This window comes from Protomyctophum parallelum, assembly GCF_964188405.1.
Source record: "Protomyctophum parallelum genome assembly, chromosome: 1".
Classification (NCBI taxonomy): domain Eukaryota; kingdom Metazoa; phylum Chordata; class Actinopteri; order Myctophiformes; family Myctophidae; genus Protomyctophum; species Protomyctophum parallelum.
Window position 1 is genome coordinate 5832698 of NC_139697.1, and position 22747 is coordinate 5855444.

General features: G+C 42.2%; 1 protein-coding gene across 5 annotated transcripts in view; it reads right to left on the bottom strand.

Annotated features, from left to right (window-relative positions):
* Positions 1–9882, bottom strand: part of snx13 (sorting nexin 13) — a 49827-nt gene extending 39945 nt beyond the window's left edge. For all 5 annotated transcript variants that reach the window (XM_083786416.1, XM_083786415.1, XM_083786414.1 and 2 more), the window contains exon 1: positions 9717–9882. In XM_083786416.1, the coding sequence (XP_083642542.1) occupies positions 9717–9728 (12 nt within the window). In that variant the 5' untranslated portion in view covers positions 9729–9882. The remainder of the gene's footprint in view (positions 1–9716) is intronic.
* Positions 9883–22747: the final 12865 nt, after the last annotated feature.

Consider the following 22747-nt stretch of genomic DNA (forward strand, 5'->3'; position numbering starts at 1 on the left):
CACACAACTCCTCCTTACGCAACTCATTTAGAGCTGAAGGCACTGGTGTGGAGTGGTGTGTGTTACTCCAAGTGCAATGCAGTGTATTCCCGCCTATATGCATTACTGTGTGTGTGTGTGTGTGTGTGTGTGTGTGTGTGTGTGTGTGTGTGGCGGGCCACCACACAATCATGACCAGCCACCACACAGTATGATTTGTTTTTGTATAGGAAGCGGCCGTGAATAGTCAAAAAAAAGCCAAATAACCTCAAAGACTGCAAAAGACCGCCAAAAGACAATTCTGTGTGTCTGTGCACGGGTCTGACGCATGCATGCACGCATGCTGCACGAGCGTGCTTGCGTGAAAGCTGCCTCCCCCCACACTATCAGCTTCTGCCTAGGGGGAACACTGTATAATAAGTGTGCTGTGATGGTCATTGGCCACTATACAGTCTGTGCATAAAATATAAGCCTACAGTAGCTACACATGGACAAAAGATACAGATGTGGACTGTGGAACACAGCACACACACACTAAGACAAACACTACGCACCATGACCATCCACACACAGATTTCACACTTTAGGATTCTGGCATTGGGGTCAACTTCACAGAGCCGGACAGTGCACAATACTGACAAGTAATCAGTTACAAATACCCAAAAGAACAGCTCTAGCTTTAACACACACACACACACACACACACACACACACACACACACACACACACACACACACACACACACACGAGACGCACCACACACACACACACACACTTTTGTCAGTCGGCTTATTCATTCACTCTGATCTCTGAAGAACACACTCACTCAAAAATGCACAAAATTGGTGACAAATTTAACCATGAATACGCAAAAAGGCAGGCATGAATACATGATGGAACTAGGCTAAATAAACATATCCTTCCTTCAGACGTGGAGTGCATATCTACAGAACAACCTTGACTGAACTGAATACACGTACACACACACTTTAATCTGTGGCTTGGGGACAGAATTATCACCTTCTTCCAGACTCTTGTCAACAACACACATGCAGGACGGTACACACACATTCCTACCTGTCCTAGTGCACACACACACCTACAGATCTGCCTGGCCACGGGCGTTTCTATTTCTGTGAACACCCTGGGCGCATGACAAGAACTTAGCTGCCGTGACCCTGAGCAGCGTAGCTACTGTTACCAGTAGATGAGGGGTTAACTCGGCCCTATGAGCCCATTAAACCGCTCCTTAGCTTAGTGCCTGGGAGAGAGAGAGTGACAGACAGCCAGGGGAACTGATTAGGGCTGCCTGCACACACTGACCGCACAATATTGCAGAGATATAAACTGAATGTATGGAGACATCACGGAGGCAAACCTCGGGCCTCTATAGATTAACCCATTCTGACCTGAGATCAGATTCATACCAGGTTTCCACTGGACACACACTGGTCTGATTATTAACCCATTCTGACCTGAGATCAGATTAAAAAAATGTCAGTCGTTCTTCGATTTTTCAAAAATAGCAGACCTACAAGCTCGTATCGCGCCACTCGGTGGCGCGATATGAGCTTGTAGATCTGCTATTTTTCAATAGATAAAGCATAACATGATGCCAACACCAAAATGGGTGCCCGGTCAGAATGGGTTAAATTGTACACTCCGCAACAGAGATAACATTTAATTTTAGTAATCAAAAAGGAAAAGACAATACATCAGGGTTCACGTGAATTACAGCACGTGAAGAAGTGAACAAATATAGTAGAGTATTTTAGCAGAAATATCTGCTAAATATCCTCAATCTTGTGTATAGTCCAAAAACCTGACAAGAGAAAGTGAAAGGAGGGGTTTTAGACAGAGTGATGCTCTCAAGGAGCAGACTAATCCTCAATCTACCAGTCCAGGAACAAGCTATATATGGAGGCTAGCTAGGAGGCTGATGCTTGTCTCAGTGTCACACATTATTTTGTCACATTACACTGCTGCTGAATCTCAATTGGAATTCAACCTGATTAGTTCAAATCAAGTTACGTCATATTCACTTTACCTGAGGTTTACTTAGCACAGAAGAGCTGTTATTAGTGTAAGGCACATTCATTGGTACATTTGAGCATAACAAAGTAAATCACCACTGGGCATAGGAGGGGCTAGCGCTCCTCAAAAACTTCAGTATTGGTTCCAAAAAACATCAATATCAGTCGGACTCTCTCATTTCCGCAATCCACATGTACATAGTTATTTATTTATTTAATAATAGTCTGAATAGGCTTAAGCCCTGTATTTTACAATACTTTTTGTAAAATACTTTTGATCTACAAGTTCACAAAGCCTAGTAACTATCACCTCTTGTGACATGTTGTGAGCTTGTTGATCTGCAATTTTTAATCCTACATTTTAAATAATTGTGATATTGACTTGAAAAATGTTTTGTTTTGCGCTCTGCCTCTGCAATGTCCTCTAATATGGTTTACAAAAGTGATGGGTCGCACTCAGAATCAATCAGTGTGACCCTGAAGAAGGCTGGATATCCGAAACGTTTGTCCTTCATTGTAAAGACATGGAGAAGAAATAAAGAAAAGTTAACTCACTCTTGTCATTCTGAGTGCATGTGTCGGACCCATGCACACAATTTACAATTTAGGCATTTAGCAGACGCTCTTAATCCAGAGTGACTTACATTTAAGCAAGAACAAAAGCATGGGAATACATCACATAAAAGCATTTATCATGAAACATGCGTAAGCTAAGAAAGTAACAGTGGAATATCTATATAATGAAACTATACATACACTATACATATAAACTATACATATTTACTACTATGCTATACATATGTACTATGGCGTGCTATGACTATATACAATACAATTATAGTGCTGTCTACTATAATTAGACACACGCGCAGGCGTTTCTTGCTCTCTTTTGCCTATATTGGCCTATTCGCGGCCGCCTCCTACAAATCTGGTCACACAATAATGCATATAGGAGAAACACTACCTACACTAGTGTGTGTGTGTTGGCAGAGACCATGGCAGCCAGAGACCATCAGGTGACTGCTTTGCTAAATTCAGGAACACTGCTTTTTTGACAATCAGCATTTTCAGTCAGAGTCTGAGACAAATAAATGTAACTCAATTCTCATCCACGCAGAGTTAGACTAATTGCCAATTGTGCGAGACCACGTTAAATAAACAAATAATTTCCATTCTTATTAATTAATGTTCTAATATTATATTGCTCTATAAATAAATTTTAGTTTCAAATATAATAGCTTGCCTAAACTCTCAAGGCAGATTCTGCTAACAGCAGAATAATTATGAACCAGCAGATGAAACATGTAGGGGCGACTGTGGCTCAAGAGGTAGAGCAGGTCGTCCAATGATCCATGGGTCAGCGGTTCGAATCCCGGCTCCTCCTGTCTACATGTCGAAGTGTACTTGGGCAAGACACTGAACCCCCAATTGCTCCTGATGTGCTGGTTGGTACCTTGCATGGCTTCCGCCGCAATCAGTGTATGAATGGGTGAATGTAATGCACAATCTATGTAAAGCGCCTTGGATAAAGGCGCTATATAAATGCACCATTTACCATTTACCATTTACCATGTATAGCCTGGCCCAGCCAGTGTGATTTCTGGTCTACTCCTCCCCTCCCCCTCCCCAGTAGAGAACAGCGGAGAACACTGATGTCGCCAAATTTGGAGCAACACCCCTCTGCACTGTAGTTCACTCCCACTCCTAGGCCAGGAAATGTGGCTCGTTTGCCCAGCCTTTCTTTTTCTTGTGAAAACGGAAAGGCCTGCCACACAGGCTAAAATATGTAGTGTTAGTTGGAATTAATACAGAAGCACCCGGGAGGAAGTTGACAAAGAAAGGAGTCAAACTGTGTTCCAGTTTCTACACAAAAAGAAGGTGGAAGCTTCTTTTTTGGTACCAAATGGGTTCCCCCAGATTGTAGCCTGCCAGTGCCTAACACAAGTAAACATGTTTATATAGTTGCCCCTAGTGTTGTTTAAATCCAGGTCCAGTCAGTTAAGTATTGTCAGCAAGACCACCTGACCTCCTCTATCACCTGAAGGTGAATAGACCATGGTATTTATTTACACATTTTCACCAAACCATTTACGCTAACTAGACATATTGATAGCCAGGTCAGAATGCAATGCACCAATCAATCAGCCCCGCAGTCAATCGGCACAGCAGACCATGACACAGACACACCGGAATAGACTCTATATGGAAGCATGTTAAATGCCCACTTGATGGTTCCATGTTGTACCTTTTTTAGGGAGCTAGAACCTTCTTGTCAGAATGTAGGAAATAGAATACAGTTATTCAGACATCAACTGTGCAAGACAGTGGTTTTTAAAAGTCAACTGACACTTTCACTCTCTAGTCATTCAATAAGGTTTGGGAAAGGGTTGAGAAAAGAAATGTAAACGGTAGAATTTCATCAGCATTTTGGTCAGCACTCAGCAGCTGGCATATATGTCCTATTATACAAGAGTAGACACAGCCGGCTCAATGGCATTGTGGTTAGTGTGGCTGTGTCAGCCCTGAGATTGGGAGGTTGGGGTTCAATCGCCTGGATAAAAGTAAAACTATAAAAAATGAGACCCAATGCCTCCCTGCTTGGCACTCAGCATCAAGCCTAGGGTTGATTGGGGGTAAGTCGGGTGTTCTTGTACATGTTGGCACAGTTGTTGACACTAAGGGCCGATTCATACTCCTATTTTACCCCCCCCCCCCCCCCCCCCCCCGAACCTCAAATGACGTCACATTGTACAGCGCCGAACCGACTTTTATTCGGCTCTAAAATAGGAGTATGAATCGGAATTGCCCAAGGGTTGCCCACCTGCCCCTGACAGGTAAATAAAGCTTTTGGGCAGGTGTAGTTTGCTTTCAGGTTGCCCGACTGGGCAAGTGCTTGTTTGAGAGGGGACGGAACCATCTATAAATATATTAACACAAGATATCTGTCTCAACACCTGAGCCAGTGAACTCTGTCTTCTGGTCTGTGGGATGTAAAATAAGAGCACCGTTTACCTATAATGTGCTGTTTTCACTGTCACTACACTTAAAAATATTAAATAACTAGTGTGAACCCATAGACATATTCATAGCTATCTGTATCTAGGCATGTATCTGGCATACAAATTGAGATTTGACTTTAAGGAGACACTGTACAAATCTAGTTGCTCACATCCAAACATGTGCTGTGCAATCTCACACAAGTACATGTACTGTATGCCATTTAACAAAGTAGAGTAAGTAAGTAAAACCGAAGAATAAACATGCCTTGGGCTGGTTAGAAATGATTTACCCCTACACTACAATAACCCATTCTGACCGGGCACCCATTTTGGTGTCAGCATCATGTTATGCTTTAGCTATTTAAAAATAGCAGATCTACAAGCTCAAATCGCGCCACCGAGTGGCGCGATACGAGCTTGTAGGTCTGCTATTTTTGAAAAATCGAAGAGCGACTGACATTTTTAGAATCTGATCTCAGGTCAGAATGGGTTCATCAGACCCAATCTGAGAATCCCATCGTCAAATATTCGGGAAAACAGCGCCTCCCCTGTTGTTCCTCGAAATTTGACGCGATGGCAACAGTCTGTCTTGAGAGACTAATCAGACCAGTGTGTGTCCGGCGGAAACCTCGTATGAATCTGATCTCAGGTCAGAATGGGATAATGCTACTTTCACACGGGCACAGGTAGATGCAAAGATACTACCATTCATTTTCAATGGAAGCCAGCTACTTGAAGCTACAAAGCAAATCCGACATTTGTAAATACTACAAAAGATAAAAAGATACAAAGCTACAAATTGAATGAAAGATGCAGAGACACAAAACGACACTGTAGCGTAGCTCCGATGACGTCAACGACCGTGTTGAACAGCACAGATACAAAGTGACAAAGCGACAAATATGCTGTGAATCTTTGTAACTTTGCATCTCTAAATCATAATGGTGCCTAATACTGCGTTAATATTGTTATGATTGGAGAATAGATATCGACTGCGTTTTATTTTTAGTGGTATAGCTCAAATGTATTTATTTTTGTTAATAGGTACTCCATTATCATATCCATGTTATGAATATCAATTTTAATTGAATGACAATTAGTATTTGGTTAAAAACACAACAATGAATGTTTGATTTGGCCAATATCGCCCCGGCACTAGTCTTCTGGTGTACACTCATTTAGATTTTTGACAGGTAGATTTAATAGGTAGAATTTTACAGTAAGTCACAACCCTACCTTCCACAGCACATTGTAGATGGTTGTAAACAAACGATAAAGGAATGTAAATACAGCCAGTCCCATCCCATTAGACCCTGAAATGAATGCCTGAAATTGGCATATCTCTAGCAAAAGATGTCGACCTTTCCTCTTCTTCGCCGGTCTTAACGCAGTGACCGATACAGGAATGGAGCCGTGTATTAACAAGATCACAGTCAGGCATGCCTGATGTGACCAGTGTGTGTGTGTGTGTGTGTGTGTGTGTGTGTGTGTGTGTGTGTGTGTGTGCCAGCCTAATATCACTGAAGCTTTGATTAAGACACCTTAATGACTTGGCTTAGGTAGCATTTGGCTTAGATAGCATTTGACACAGACTTATAGCATGTTATGTAGACAGCACTATAATTGTATTGTATATAGTCATAGCACGCCATAGTACATATGTATAGCATAGTAGTAAATATGTATAGTTTATATGTATAGTGTATGTATAGTTTCATTATATAGATATTCCACTGTTACTTTCTTAGCTTACGCATGTTTCATGATAAATGTTTTTATGTGATGTATTCCCATGCTTTTGTTCTTGCTTAAATGTAAGTCGCTCTGGATTAAGAGCGTCTGCTAAATGCCTAAATTGTAAATTGTAATGAGATTGGCATGCATAGCAACGCCCACTTGTAATGCAGCGATATAACACTGTTACCCCGCATGCATAAACCATAAAGCACCCCAGACCTTTTTTGTATTATTCTTTTACTTATTTTGCAACGGCCCAATCAAAAAGCTGAGCATGGAGGAACTCTCCAATAGTCCGGCAGCCGGCTTGTGGGGTGGTAAATTTGGTATATAGTATTTTATTGGCCTAAAATATTGTCTATATATACATATATTCATGAATCCACTCGCTGACCGGCTGTCAGTAATTGAGCAATTGTTTTTATAGAGGTTTCTTGTGACCCTAACATTAACATCCAATATAAGGTAAAAATGTCAAACTGTCAATTTGTCAAACTAAGGGGCTTTCATGATTCTGAATCCATTCCAAGCATTAGTTTTGCACAAAACTAAAAATGGCCATAGCCGTCATGACAAAACTGATGAGATCATCACGAATGTGATGAGGTCAGCACCATTGATATTATGGTGAAGAAACCCCAATAAAAAACATTGCTCAATACTGACAGCCGGTCAGCAAGTGGATTCATGAATGTATATTCTAGACAATATTTTAGGCCAATAAAAAAAGACTATATCAAATGTTCCACTTTAAACAAAAGAAGCCTGTCGGCTGCCGGACTATAAAGACCATAAAGTTGAACAGCGACATAGTTTTTATGTTGTTCAAAAAGTTGATGTTTGTCAAGGTGCAAATCAGGATCATGTATAGCCCATACTGTAACTGATGTTTTCTGTTTGCCAGGCCTGCTTGTTTGCAAACATTCTCAACTTACACAGCAAAGGTTTGCTTTCAAGAGTAGGTGTTGGTTTACAATCGGTCAACCAAATTTCCTGTTGAATGTCTCAAGTAATCGGCATTCGGCATTAACTAAGACAAACACAATGACCGAAGGGCCTGCCAGATGATGTACGGTAGGCTAGTTGAAGCCAGGTCAGTAAAGGACCAGTGACAGTACTAGCATACGAGCAGAGGGGCCACATGCTTCCTCCAGACAGCTCTCCTGTGCCGATTATGATGAAGAAATGGTACAATCAATCACACAGTCCAATATAGCCCTGTTACTCACCCGATAGTCAGCCTACGTATTAGCTAAACATGAGAGTGAAGTTGCCACTTAGCCAGCAGCAAGCTATATTGTCCACTGACTGTGTCCAGTCTTGACTTATTATTAAGTAAGTTGGTGGTAGTACTAGTAAGTATAATGCATGAGAGCACAGGCCAGAGCCAAAGCTTCATTACTGCAGCTAAACCTTTACTTAAACTGCTGGAGAGGTTGCAGCCTGCTGCAGCCAGGTTACTCGTTGACGCCTCTCAGGTGAGGTGGACCATGTTAGCCTATTTGATATCAGAATCGAACTAGAACAACAGTCTTTCTATTCAGGACAGGCTTCTGGTACTGAGGGAAGCGTGTAAAGAGAAATCATATCCTGTGTCAGCATAGCAAACCCACCATGTCATCACAGTTCACTCTGGAGCATGGAAAGCTAAATACATTTACACATCACAGTCAAACCCATGATTAACCAGCTGACCATAAAATAAATTGTTAACTGCAACTCACACATCTGAACCCCATAACCCCTGACCAGCAACAGCACCTCTGTCTTGTTGACAGATAGCAGACTAATAACACTAAATAAATAATTAACGATGAACAATACCATTCACAAGCCTGTGGTCGATCTTAAAATAAAATATAACTGCATGCTACAGTACTGCTGTGGTGTTTATGTTCAAGGCTGTTGTTGTGTGCTACTGTAAGCATCCCCAAACAAGCCAGCAGTCACAGCTCTGAAGTAAGCTTGATGATGATGACTCAGAGTCAACCAGCCACACAGCACACTCCAGGAATGTCAAGCAAATGGAACTCTTGTAGTATCCTAATGACAACCGATACTGTGTGCACACTGTCACAGTGTATGCATGCACTAACTCATGGACATAACAGAACAAAACACAGTATCAAAAGGCATGATACACACACACACACACACACACACACACACACACACTGTTAATGTATCGATGTGAAACTCTGAGACAGTATTGCAATTAAATGGACGGCTACAGTCTCGAGAGTTAATAATATCATTGATGATGTTACTGTGCACCTGTCCATTTCTCCTCCAAGCTAAAACTCCAACCCCATGAAGCCAAGACATTCACGGGTATAGCCACTGCCACATATAGCTAACCCTAACCGCAGGTGTATGGTCTTAAGCACCTGAATGTGTTACTGTATAGATTCTGAACCTTTCCAACAACAAGCATTACGTATTGTTATTCTTCATCATAACAATACGCATATTGTCGACAACAACATTGCTTGCTTCGAGGGAGTTGTTGAGCTAATTCGAGTGCAGGTATTGAAGGTGCGGATTGCGGAAGGAAGGAATTAAGGGAAAGGTTCAAAGGATGATATCCTAAAAAAAAAAAAGACAGACAAGACAACCGTATTAGTGGCGGCGGTGTGTGTGTCTCTAATCCTCACAGGCTGGCAGAAAAGTGTCTGCGTGCCGCCGGAACAGCAGAGCAGAGATAACCGCTAGCCCCCTTTCGGGCACCCCCTAGTTTACCTTTTTCTGTATTTGGACGTCCCAAATATAGAAAAAAAGGTAAACTAGGGGTCGTCTCCGAAAGGGTCTAAGAAGTAAGAACCGCCCTGGCCGGCCCCGGGGCTCGACTTGTGTTTACCTGACGCTATATAACCAACTGCTGGCTATCCAGACGGGGGTTATATAGCTAGCTGTCAACTGGGAGGAAAACAAACTGCCCCGCTCCACATTTCCCCCGCACAAACTCACCTCTGCGAGCATCGTTTCCCCCAGGCTAGGTGCGTGCGCGGCGGCGGCGGCGGCTCTTGGCTTAACCCCACCACATCGTAACGGACGGGAAAGGCGTGTATTTCTGTGTGTTTTTTATCTCCCGACTTTCTCTCCGACCGTTGTTACAGCACTGCTCATAGCAGGGTCGCCATGTTGGCTGAGGTTTACGTCTCGAGCGCGCCCCTTTCCCTCGACGTCGCTCCGTGATTGGCTGGGAGGAACGATGACGTGTGTAACACTCCCCGTGACTGACGGCTGACATGACAATACTAGTCTATGTGGACATGACTGACAGAAGCAAAATACTATGAGTCACCGTTGTATTTAATTGTAGTGGCTCTTTCTCACAACCTTTTATTTATTTATTTGATGTACCGGTTGTACCCCCATAACTGAGAGTGTACACCAGGGGTGCCGAAAAGGTAGATCGTGATTAGAGATGGGCAAAATACATTGAAAATGTATTTTGATACAAAATACAAATACTGGGTCAAAAAATGTATCTAAATACAAAATACATCTCATTTCTTCCATCCCAGCGAAATACAAATTACAAAATACAAAAAGGTATTTCAAATACGTATTTCAAATACATGTATTTCAAATACTGCCCATCTCTGATCTAGCCTACCAGTAGATCTGGTAGCCTCGGAAACCCAGACGTTTATACTATAAAATAGGTGACAGTGGGAAGCCATTCTACACTAAGATCTCTGTGCACAATGTTAAGTCAAAGTAGAAGTGGTGGAAAAAGTATCAATACTGCAATATAAAAGCCCTCTGTTACAAGTAAAAGTCTGGAATTCAAAATCTACTTTTGAGTAAAAGTATAAAAGTATTGGCAACTATAGGCCTACGAGTAACTAGTAAAGTAACTAGTAAAGTTTTCACATAAATGTAGTGGAGTAAAAGTTACAATATTTTCAAAGACGTATTGTGGAGCGGAAGTAAAAAGTATTGGAAATTGGAAATACTCAAGTACAAATAAGGTAATACTTAAAAATTGTATTTAAGTGCAGTACGTACTTAAGTAAATGTATGTATAGTTACTTTCCACCACAGCAATTAAGTAGGCCTACCTCTCTCCAGGTAGGCAGCGCCCCGGCTGGGTCACACACCAGGCAAGGATGAAGCAAAAGAAAGTCCCTCATCATGGCATCTCCACTAGTAGAAGGGAAGGTTGCAGTCGCCAGATTCCCCATTGTTTCAGTACTGCCCAGGTGCACACATAACGGATCCTATAGACTTAGTCTATGGTGGCCCTCTCATGCCAGTACGACTGAAGAAGATTACAGGGCATATATATATTTCCTGCATATATAGTTGACATGGTCAGTTAGTCTCTCTCTCTCTCATCACAAGATCCAGTAGACTTTGCACCTTTCCAGTTCCAAGGCCCAGTGGCGTGCACAGATAGACACTAGGGGGTGCTAGAGCACCCCCTGCCCTTTTGGCAATTTTGCGCTTAAAAAAAAATGTTTATTTTTTTTCTTAATTTATAGTGTGGACCATGGTGACATTGATCAAATCTTGATAAAAAAACGCTTCTACTATATTATTTAGGCCCCCACAATCTAAAGCTATGTTTCTATGTCAGTCGTTCTTCGATTAAAGAAAAATAGCAGACCTACAAGCTCGTAGCGCGCCACTCGGTGGCGCGCTATGAGCTTGTAGATCTGCTATTTTTCAATAGCTAAAGCACCAAAATGGGTTCCCGCCCCAAAATGCGCTGCACAAGGTGCCCTTTTTTCACTTGAGCACCTGCCCCTCTAAATGTCTGTGCACGCCACTGCCAAGGCCAACATAAGCAAAAAAGAAATAAGAAAAAAAAGAAAGTGAAAAACACATCACAGGTGTTCTGTGCTATAAACTCAGTTAGTCATTCAGTCAGTCAATCTTCTTCTTCTTTAGATAATTTTTCTATGGGCTAAACTAAAGTAATTACAGCATGAAATAACTTGAACTGTCACACCATTGACCACTAGAGGGCACTGACATTCCATAATCTTCCTCCCTGCAAATCCAGTTGATTGCTTCAAAGGTAGTTAAAAGTAAACATTTATCACTCAAATAAAGCCATCTTTATGGACATACGATGTCATTCTCTTAATTGTGGAATAAAAGACCATCAAAGCAATTTTCACCAAACGTTTGTTCATCATGATGACATGCCCAGTATACCGGTAGGGGGGCCATGAATCCTGAGGATTCATGTGGTTAAGTTAGTCCAGGGATGTACAATGTGAGAGGTAGGGTGTGGCAATTGTGTGTGCATTATTTGTGCACTTTATTTTAAAAAATACAATTTGGTAACACTTTATATTAAGGTCGTCTTTATAATGCATTATAGCACATTTATAATGTTAAATTATAAATGTTATATACCGGTAGGATATATTATTGATGTTTATAAGACATTATTCCATTTAATAAACACATTGGCGCCCCTCAAACATACAGAAAATGTTATTGTCATAGGTTTTAAGTGCATCACTTAAAAACTTTTATTTACTTCACAAGGCAGTCTCTGAACCAATAGGCTACTGATAGCTTGTCCTTCTGTTTGGTCAGCCAATGCGAGGCATGCGTGCATCAGCAGTGGTGGAAAAACTACTCAAATGTTTTACTTAAGTAAAAGTATCAATACTGCAAAGTAAAATTCTCTGTTACAAATAAAACTCCGGAATTCAAAATATACTTGAGTAAAAGTACAAAGGTATTGGTAATCTAAATGTACTTAAAGGACAACTTTAGTTTTTTTCAACCAAGGTTCATGTTTTAGGTTGTTATTAGAGAAAGTAAAAGATGAGTGTTCATTTTTCTTCATTTGTTGCTTTCTTTCGTTTTAGGGATTTTAGCTGTTTTTGACAGGGGGGGGGGGCGGGGGCATTCGAGCATGGGGCTAAATATGTATTTCTTTACAACATTTTATGGTGATTTATTTTTGTATTATTTACTATAGTCATAATAAACCCCAGGAAATTACATCTGGCCACAGAAGATCACAGGATGTACTGAATGTGATCTACCTACTGGGGGAAGGCTTATACTGTGTGTGTGTGTATATAGGCTCAATATGTCAGTTTGTCACATTCAGTAGATCCTGTTATCTAATGTGGTCAGATGTAATTTCTTGGGGTTTATTAGGACTATAGTAAATAATAAAATAATAAATCGCCATAATATTTTGTAAAAAAATACATACTTAGCCCCATGCTCAAATGCCCCCGCCCCCCTGTCAAAAACTGCTAAAATACCCAAAACAAAAGAAAGCAGCAAATGAAAGAAAATTAACATTCATCTTTTACTTTCTCTAATAACAACATAAAACATGAACCTTGGTTGAAAAAAACTAAAGTTGTCCTTTAAAGTGCCAAAAGTAAAAGTACTCATTATGCAGAATGTCTCATTTCAAGTTTTCAAATGTATTATATCTATTTTTCAAATGGCCGAAATGTATATAGGGGCCTGTATGATTTGTAATAATAATCTAGTATAGAATTAGAAGTAAAAGTATTGGAAATTGGAATTACTCAAGTAAAGTAGGCCTACAAATACCTCACAATTAGTACTTTCCACCACTGTGCAAGAGCCAATGCAATGCATGCAACTTGCATTGGCAGGCATGATAGTTTGGGCCTGGAGGACTGCTGAGGAGGCCTGTGAGAGGTCAAAGGGCAGGAGGGGAATGTGACAATGGTAATGCAATTTTACGTTTCATGATTAAATAAGTATTTTTGTACCTATTATTGTATACTTAAGAGTGCTCAGTCCCAGCAGCATATTTATTTCAGCCATGCTCCTGTGGTGATAGGCATGCAATGTGTCTCAACAATATGCAACAAACCTAATAACCTATACCCATAACTGATACTTTACGCAGGCAGTGATATCAAGAGCTGACTCAGCAAGGCCAGAAACAACAGTGTGTGTGTGTGTGTGTGTGTGTGTGTGTGTGTGTGTGTGTGTGTGTGTGTGTGTGTGTGTGTGTGTGTGTGTGTGTGTGTGTGTGTGTGTGTGTGTGTGTGTGTTTGAGTGTGTGCGTGCGTGCATGTTAGTTATAGATTGCATGGTGGCAGGGTGACACTAGTCAGATTAGGGGTGACACTGGCTAAATGTTTGCAGATGAGGGCTGCTAATATCTAATGACTATGGTAACAAAGGTCATCGGGGCATGTCATTGGTCCACATTGCCCTAGGCATTGTGGGCAGTAACCGGGCAAGATGTTTACCTCTCAAAACAACCATTTAGCTGTGTGTGTGTGTGTGTGTGTGTGTGTGTGTGTGTGTGTGTGTGTGTGTGTGTGTGCGTGCGTGCGTGCGTGCGTGCGTGCGTGCGTGCGTGCGTGCGTGCGTGCGTGCGTGCGTGTACGCGCACGCGCACGCGCGCCCCCCGATTGTTTCTTGACCACTAGCCCTGGGGCCTCTTGCGGCTGCCCAAACATTCAGGGCGCAAAGACCCCACTGCTTCTTTCCCCTCTGAACTCCACTTAACACAATCCTCTCCTTCCATGACCTCAATGGGGACCTCGTCAGTCACAGAGTGGACACATCCTGCTGTCATGATAATTGAACTATTAGTTTATCTGCTTGTTGCGAATCTGGGTTCACAATTTTGCAGCAGACTTACCTATACTGCAGCAGACTTACCTATACTGCCCTTATGCCAGCTGTAGGGCAGCAACAAAGCATTTCCACTCCTGTCTGTCCTTCCTGGGCCAGTGTCTTCATATAGTTCCCCAGCTGTGATACAGGGTGTTGACTGTCCTACACCAGGTGCTAATGGGTCAGCCTCTGTTACATTTACTGTCTAGCGTCCAGTGAAGACAAATTCAGGTGATGCTATCCTGATCTCTTTTTGAGTGACATGCCCAATCCATTTCCATCGCCTTCTCATATACTGGCCATGTTGTCTTGTTTACACAGGCGCAGGAGACACAGATTAGATATCGTTTGGGGCCAGAACATTCTCTGTATTCTCCATAGGAGTTTTGTGTGGAAGGTTGACAGATATGGATCCACATGGTAGACACGGGAAAGCTCTGGTACAGTCTCAGCCTTGTGTTGGCGTTGTTCTGGGCCAACTTCCAGACATCGTTAAGCCACCGTAAGTTTTTTCTGGCCTTGCTGAGTCAGCTCTTGATATCACTGCCTGCATAAAGTATCAGTTATGGGTATAGGTTATTAGGTTTGTTGCATCTATTTGGATTGGTGAGGAGTTTGGGATGTTTAGCATCATCAGCTCAGTTTTCTTCTTGTTGACTGCAAAACAGTGCTGAGTGTTTCCAATTTGGCATGTGAAGTTGGTATAGAAACTCTTGATGACAAAGACAATTTGTTTTGGAATCCCATATGCTATTGCGGCAGACTATATAGTTGTCAGAAACACGCATCACAGGTAAGCTCTAAACTATTATTTTAAGATGTTTTTGCTTGATTTAGGAGAGATACTCAGCAGATTGTGGACATGCAACTCAAGTCTTTAATTAGTCAAATCCTGGACGTTTCTGTGATGTGGTTGGTGCATTAATTGGTAGCCACTGTTGTAACTTGTACCACAGTTTATGCAGGTTGTATGATTGATAAATATAATGTTTTCTGTGATCCCTACTACGTCCTAAGACGATGTCCCACGGGGAAAATTAATCATCGATTCTACAGGCTCACAACGCGATGATTGAGCGTGTTGCGAGCTTGTAGATCTGCTATTTTCAGTGCGGGACACCATCACACCACTAAGTATAAATAATTTAGTAAGCTCATGATGAGCCTATTCACATCTGCAACATTATGGAAAACCAATTTATTACCCCTGGTTTTGAGTTAGAGGCCAAGAATGTGTTGTATTTACAAAACATACATACAATATATCTTCACAAATCCATAACAAAATTGCCACCTTTCTTTCATCATTTCTATCACCCTATTACGAGCTGAGTTTGTGCAGTAAGGTAATACAACCAAGCCGAGATAAGGAAGGATATACGTTTCACCTTTAAACGAGTTCAAATAAACCTGCTTTTCATCCATTTAGGAAATTCCACAAATGTGGTCTAGGGGATTCTGTGGGCAGGAATACCGCAGGTCTGCAGGGATCGGTGCTAAGGGCAAGGTTTTTCCCGGAATCTTTGGGCCTGCGCAGCCTCAGCAGAAGCTCATTTTGAATATGAATGCAGCCCCGCTTTGAGATAACGCAGGTAGCGGAGTGATTTACTTCTCTGGCTGTTCATCTACTATGAGGGCTTTTAAGTTAAAACAATAGAGGAAGAGAGCAGGAGGAGGGACAAAATAGGGGGAGAGGAGAAAAAAGGTGCATTTTTCAAATGGTGAATAATTTGTCTGCTCTGACGCGATGCTGTGCAGGACCACTTCCTGTAGCTCAGGTTTCAGCAAGCGCACGTGCGTGCGTGTGTGTGCAGTGTGTGAGAGAGAGAGAGAGAAAGAGAAAGAGAGAGAGAGAGAGAAATGGGGGAGGGTGCACTTCCTGTACCAACTCCTGATTTGGGGGCCCTAAATCTGTTCCAAAAACAGTTATAGAACTTGTATGAAGAGAGGGGGGGGGGGGGGGGTTGAGTTGGGGTGGCTGACGTGACTGGGATCTGGGAGGCAAATCTATCCTTCTATAAATATTTTGTTTTAGCTGACAAGAGTTTTGTGAGAACGCTGTGGGTTTATTAGAGGTGTATACCTGCAAGATTGAACACTCATACAAATGAGCAAAAACGTACCTTTTTTATTGCATGTCATAAAAAGCCACCTTTTAATGCACTTTAATAAAGAACACTTATTCATTCTTTCTTTCCCGTGTCTGTATATATATCATAGACTGTAAAAAATATGGACAAAGCGTTCCCCGGGTCTAACATGAACGTAAAATGAAGCCTGAAATCCCTTGCATTCTAATGCACTGTAAGTCGCCATCTTTCTAGATCCGTTTTGGCCCAGCTGGCCATTGGCTGGATCCGTTTTGGCCCAGCTGGCCATTGGCTTCCCCCTTCTTCTCCGTTGGTTTTTATTTTGACTCGAGTGGGAGGGGAATCCCGATCATAGACTGTAACGGTAGCCACGCCCCTCAGAACATACGCGACTTTATGGTCATTTTTTTAATTAATGGGACCATAATTTTCCAAAAAGAATATTATGACATTAGAAATGAGACTTTAAACTAGTGACTGGAAGAAGAAAGTATTCATGACCATGTTTATTAAGGTAATACAGTCTAGGTGAAGCTCTATGGAGCTATGGGGCTTTTTGGGTCCAGTCCAGCGCCACAACAGGCCATTATATGAACTACCGATTTCAAATGAGGCTTCACGAAATATCTGGCTGACTGCCCCCCTGATATATATACGGACCCCGCCGCTAGGGGACGTTATATCCCAGGTTCATATATATACGGACCCCAATGTATACTATATAATGGTTGAGTCCCACGGCAGCTTATAACGTTGGTCCGGTTGCTATGGCAACACCCCACCGCTCCAGCTATGGGATTGAAAATATAATCACCGTATAAAGCAGTTGAATGGATTTTCTTCTTCTATAATTTTTATCCCACGATTTTGTAACCCATTCTTTCACCCAGTGTCAATTATCTAATGTAATCCCGGGCGCTACACTTCCTCTGCCAACCTGGGGGGGGCAGCGGACTGTCCTCATGCTTCCTTCTGTGCATGAGGAGTCCAAGCTGCTTCTTTTCACCTGACAGGGGAGAGTTTCCCTGGTTGGACGTAGCGCATGGAAGGAACACGTTATTCCAACCAGTTCCTTTCCCCTCTATCGGGCGCCCCGGCTGGCCTCGGGGAGGTCGTTTAGAGACCAGGATTACTGCATGTTTTTGTGAGGGTACCTACCCTATAGGGGACACGGGGAGAACATGCAAACTCCACACAGAATGGAGGATTTTCAGACATCCATAAATCGTAATCCAGGAGAGCATGTCCTTGGTGGATCTTCTCCCATCCAAATTTAATATTTAATTTGTGCCTTTGTACCGTGACGCTCCCGCCATGTAAAAGCTTCTGATGGTAAACAGTGTGTGCTTGTGCCAATGATACTAATATGTATAGTGAGTGTGTGTGGGGGGGGGGGCGGGCAAACTCCGACTCTTAAAGTGAACACGTATGGTGGCTCCATGGAACTTGCTAGCAGCAATAAAAGAGTTAATGCATGTGACGTGACGTACTGAACAACAATGACAAGACATTTGAGTGAGAGAGAGTGTATGTGAGTGAGTGAATGTGAATGGTTGTGCGTTTGTGAATTTGGTCTGTGATTATGTTGTAGTTGACCTTCTTTTCCAAGAGTAGACTAAAAGCAATCTTGTGCATGTGTGGTGTGTGCAGTTTTCCCTGGTGAATGCAGGTGTGCGTGCGAGTGTGTGCGTGACTGCGTGTGCGTGTGCATGTGTGCATGTGTGTGTGTGTGTGTGTGTGCGTGTGTGTGTGTGTGTGTGTGTGTGTGTGTGTGTGTGTTTGTGTGCGAGCCTGCACACGTGTCGTGCGTGTGTGTGTGGCCCAAGGAAGTGGTGTATGGTCAGCTCTTAGCTAAACACCCTATCCAGACATTCCCTTCCCTCTGCCATTACTTTTATGTCAGCCCTTCTAGTTAATAGCTGAGTCAATATCCCTGTGGTGCTTTGGCCTAATAAGTCCAGTTCATGTGGATGCCAGTGAGATAGGGAGGCCAACCGGAATTTACAGTGGTTATGTTGTGTTATTGTATGAGGCCTGTGCTACACTTACAGTGGTTTCTTTTAGCTTATAGTTATGCTCAATGACTTCCTTATCTCGGCCAGGCCAGAGAGAGGGTCAGAGATTATGTGTTCGCGCCTGTCTGTCTGTATGCCTTTCTGTGTATCTATCTGGAGCTAATATCGGACGGACGGACGGACGGACGGACGGACGGACGGACGGACGGACGGACGGACGGACGGACGGACGGACGGACGGACGGACGGACGGACGGACGGACGGACGGACGGACGGACGGACGGACGGACGGACGGACGGACGGACGGACGGACGGACGGACGGACGGACAGACAGACAGATATTGATCCCTCGAGGGGAATTTAGTTGTCCTCATAGCAGCACTGCAAAGGGCTTAATCGCTATACCAGCCATCTTTATGTTTTGGCCTATGACTCTTGAACTGTAGGTCATCCAAATATTTTCCCTGGATTCCTTGGATTGTGACACACCTCTCATGTTCAGTCAGGACAACTCAAGAATGGATGGAATATATTTATTGAATATAAGATGAGCAATATATTTATTATGGTTTGGCGATGTATTGGATCTGCTTTTTTAGGTACTCAGATCAAGCGCATCAGTCCCGACCATAGGGACTCGGAATCCCCCGTACCTAAACAGTAGATCCAAAACGACAGGTGGTAGCTGGGGTGGAGGTGGGTGAGCAGCAGGTTGGTATACAGCAGCACGCCGATACAGCAGCAGCAAGAAAGGAATCAGGAGGAGAAATGCAAACCACCGGTTAAAGTAGCCGGTATGAAGATGGAGTGAGTGTGTGATTGGCTGAGTGAATCATGTGAATGAGAGCGTGATGCTGAGGCAGCCCAATTAACGGCCGGCAGCAACTGCACTGAGGTTCCCTGACTGAACTTGCTCTGCGCATGTCTACGACAGGCACAAATGCTCATTAGGTCATGCCCATTTTCTCCCAACTATACATTTTCTTCAGAACACACTTTTTGCTCTACTATACAGACTTTGTCTAAAACACAAATCGCTACACATGTCTCTGGAGTTCTCTGGAGTTAAGTGATGAACATGTATCATACCATTTTTTGATTGTCCATATAGCCAATTTGCTATAAAGTTCCAAAGCTCGCAAATATTCTAAACTGGAATCGCATGTTGAGGGGCTTTTATAGAGCACACCTCCAAAACCAAAAGCGCTTTCATTTGTTTAACATTTAAGCCGAGAACACACCAATGGGTCAAGACACAACAAAATGGTTTTAGCGTTCGTCCCAACGGTGTGATCTGTCCTGTTGATCGGCGGCGACAGCGCATGGTGGCGCATGTCAACGCAAGTCGACCCAAGTGATTAAATTGCTTCAATTAAATGGTTGCAACTACATGCGTCTACTCGCTGTTTGGTTGCAAGGAGTTGCATGGTGACCCATTAGATTCATACTGCAGATTCCCACAGGCCAAACACAATTTACATAGCACTGGGTAGGCCACCTGGCCTGGCAGGGATTACGTGTAAGTAAGAGCAAGTCCATGTGTGTGTGTGTGTGTGTGTGTGTGTGTGTGACGTGTGTGTGTGTGTGTGTGTGTGTGTGTGTGTGTGTGTGTGTGTGTGTGTGTGTGTGTGTGTGTGTGTGTGTGTGTGTGTGTGTGTGTGCACGCATTTGGCAAGGCCTGCTTCACTGAGGTTCTTGAGGCTGCAGGTAGCGGACCTGTTCACTTATGCACTGTAGCTCTAATGTACTCCAGATGATACAACTATTTATAACTCTCACACACAGACACACACACACACGCATGCACACACACACACACACACACACACACACACACACACACACACACACACACACACACACACACACACACACACACACACACACACACACACACACACACACACACACACACACGCACACATTCTTGTATGGTTATACTTGCACGGACTTTTGAATGATTTACATTGACTATACATTCATTCCCTTACATCTACATTCAAACCTTAACCTTAACCATCACCACTACTACATGTCTATAACCGAAACCTTTAACCTAATCCTAACCCATTATTACAGTACATCTCAACCCTAAATAGCCTCTCAGTGAGGACAAGAACCTCTCAAAAGGTTAGAACCAGCTTCATGTCCCCAAGTTTTCCACTTCCAGTCTTGGCACTGACCACTCTGCCAGCAGAGTTATGAGGCATTTAGGGCTGTTTTACAAGAGAAAAACATGGCGAATGGTTCATTTGACACCAACTCCGAGCCAATAAACCACATAACCAATACCTTCTGCAGGGAGACAGAGAGAGAGGGAGATGAAGAGAGAGGAGGAAAGACATGCAAACCAACAGGAAGACTCTGTACTGTTCTTATTATTATTATTATTAATAAACCACATAACCAATACCTTCTGGGAGACAGAGAGAGAGGGAGATGAAGAGAGAGGAGGAAAGACATGCAAACCAACAGGAAGACTCTGTACTGTTCTTGACAAGAAGCTATACTGTTTAGTTGTAGAATAATATATCTGTCACTACGTGCTACAGGCTTTCCATCTATCCTACATGGGGATGGTATAGAGTTACAGTTACAGTTATAGTATGCTTGTAGGCTTGTTGCATAAGATAACTGAAAGATGCCTAAAGTAAACACAAAGTATGTTAAATAGGAATATTGTGAAAGTTCCAGAATGACAATTGTCAATTTTTTATTTGACAATTGTTTTTTGTCAAACAAAAAGAATATATATACAATTTACAATTTTACAATTTACAATTTAGGCATTTAGCAGACGCTCTTAATCCAGAGCGACTTACATTAAGCAAGAACAAAAGCATGGGAATACATCACATAAAAGCATTTATCATGAAACATGCGTAAGCTAAGAAAGTAACAGTGGAATATCTATATCATGAAAACTATACATACACTATACATATAAACTATACATATTTACTACTATGCTATACATATGTACTATGGCGTGCTATGACTATATACAATACAATTATAGTGCTGTCTACATAACATGCTATAAGTCTGTGTCAAATGCTATCTAAGGATATATACTCTTTGAGGTAAGGTGAATGTAATTCAACTTAACCCTAGAACACTAAATACAGGTGATTTTCACCCAGACAATCATATTTTTTATTTTTTATTTTCCATAACGTTGCTGATGTCTGAGGTGGGTACCTTCATGATGCTCAGTGACATCATAGAAGGTAGGTTTTTTTTACCCTGCCCACGTCCATGTTTAATTTGTTTGTGTTTTTCACCCGCGTTTAGTGATAGAGGAAAATCCCATACACCCACAATGGGCTTTCTTTTCTTGCTTTTTTTCCACTGGACCATTCTCACAACCAAACCAAGGAGAAGTTCCTATAGCTCCATTATGTTTTTTGTTTTTTTGGAATATGATATCTATTTGTCTTTCTTTTTTGTGAAAAGTCATGATGAGAAATATTTTTTATGGCATATTTTACATTACTAAACTAAAATATACCTGTGTTTAGTGATGGTGTGACAAAATGTTAATGTTCTATGGTTAAACAACTACCGGTATGCTGGTGGTTTGGGACATTTATAAGGGCTGTATTTTGCGTGTCTTAAGTACCAGGTCTTATTCCCTAACTTGAGTAAAGACCTGGAGGCGTGATCAATGCCATTTGGCTATTCTGAGTGGCCAAAGAGCATTGATCACGCCTCCTGGTCTTTAGTTTACTCAAGTTAGGGAATAAGACCTGGTACTTAAAGGTATATTCAGTGATTTCACTCAAAAAACCTTAGGTTTCGTTTTTGGCTGTGGGACCCAGCCTTTCGTCCAATCAGGATAGAGAGTCAAAAACGAAACCTAAGGTTTTTTGACCCCCAGGGGTTAACTGGGGACAGGGAGGAACTCCTTATATGGCCAGCACACTCTATAGTAGGGAGGATTATCACAACAAAACAAAAAAATAAGTGATATTTGAATTAAGTGAAATCACTGAATATACCTTTAAGACACGCAAAATACAGCCCTAAACCTTTACTGACTTTGATTTCACAGTTTTTCTGACATTACTCCTCCTGACCCTTTCCCTTCACGTAGACTAGTGGTCTGTTTGATTTTGGATGAAGCCATTGGATTTGGGTTTTTTTTGTCTTTTTTGTTTTGAAAGTCTAGCCCAAAATAATGAAAAGTTATAGTTACAAATACAGTTCAAAACATCCATGATTTTATTACCTGTGCATTGATGTTTAGTCAATTATTTTGTTACGGTTGTTATAATGTTTTAATGCCCATGAACAC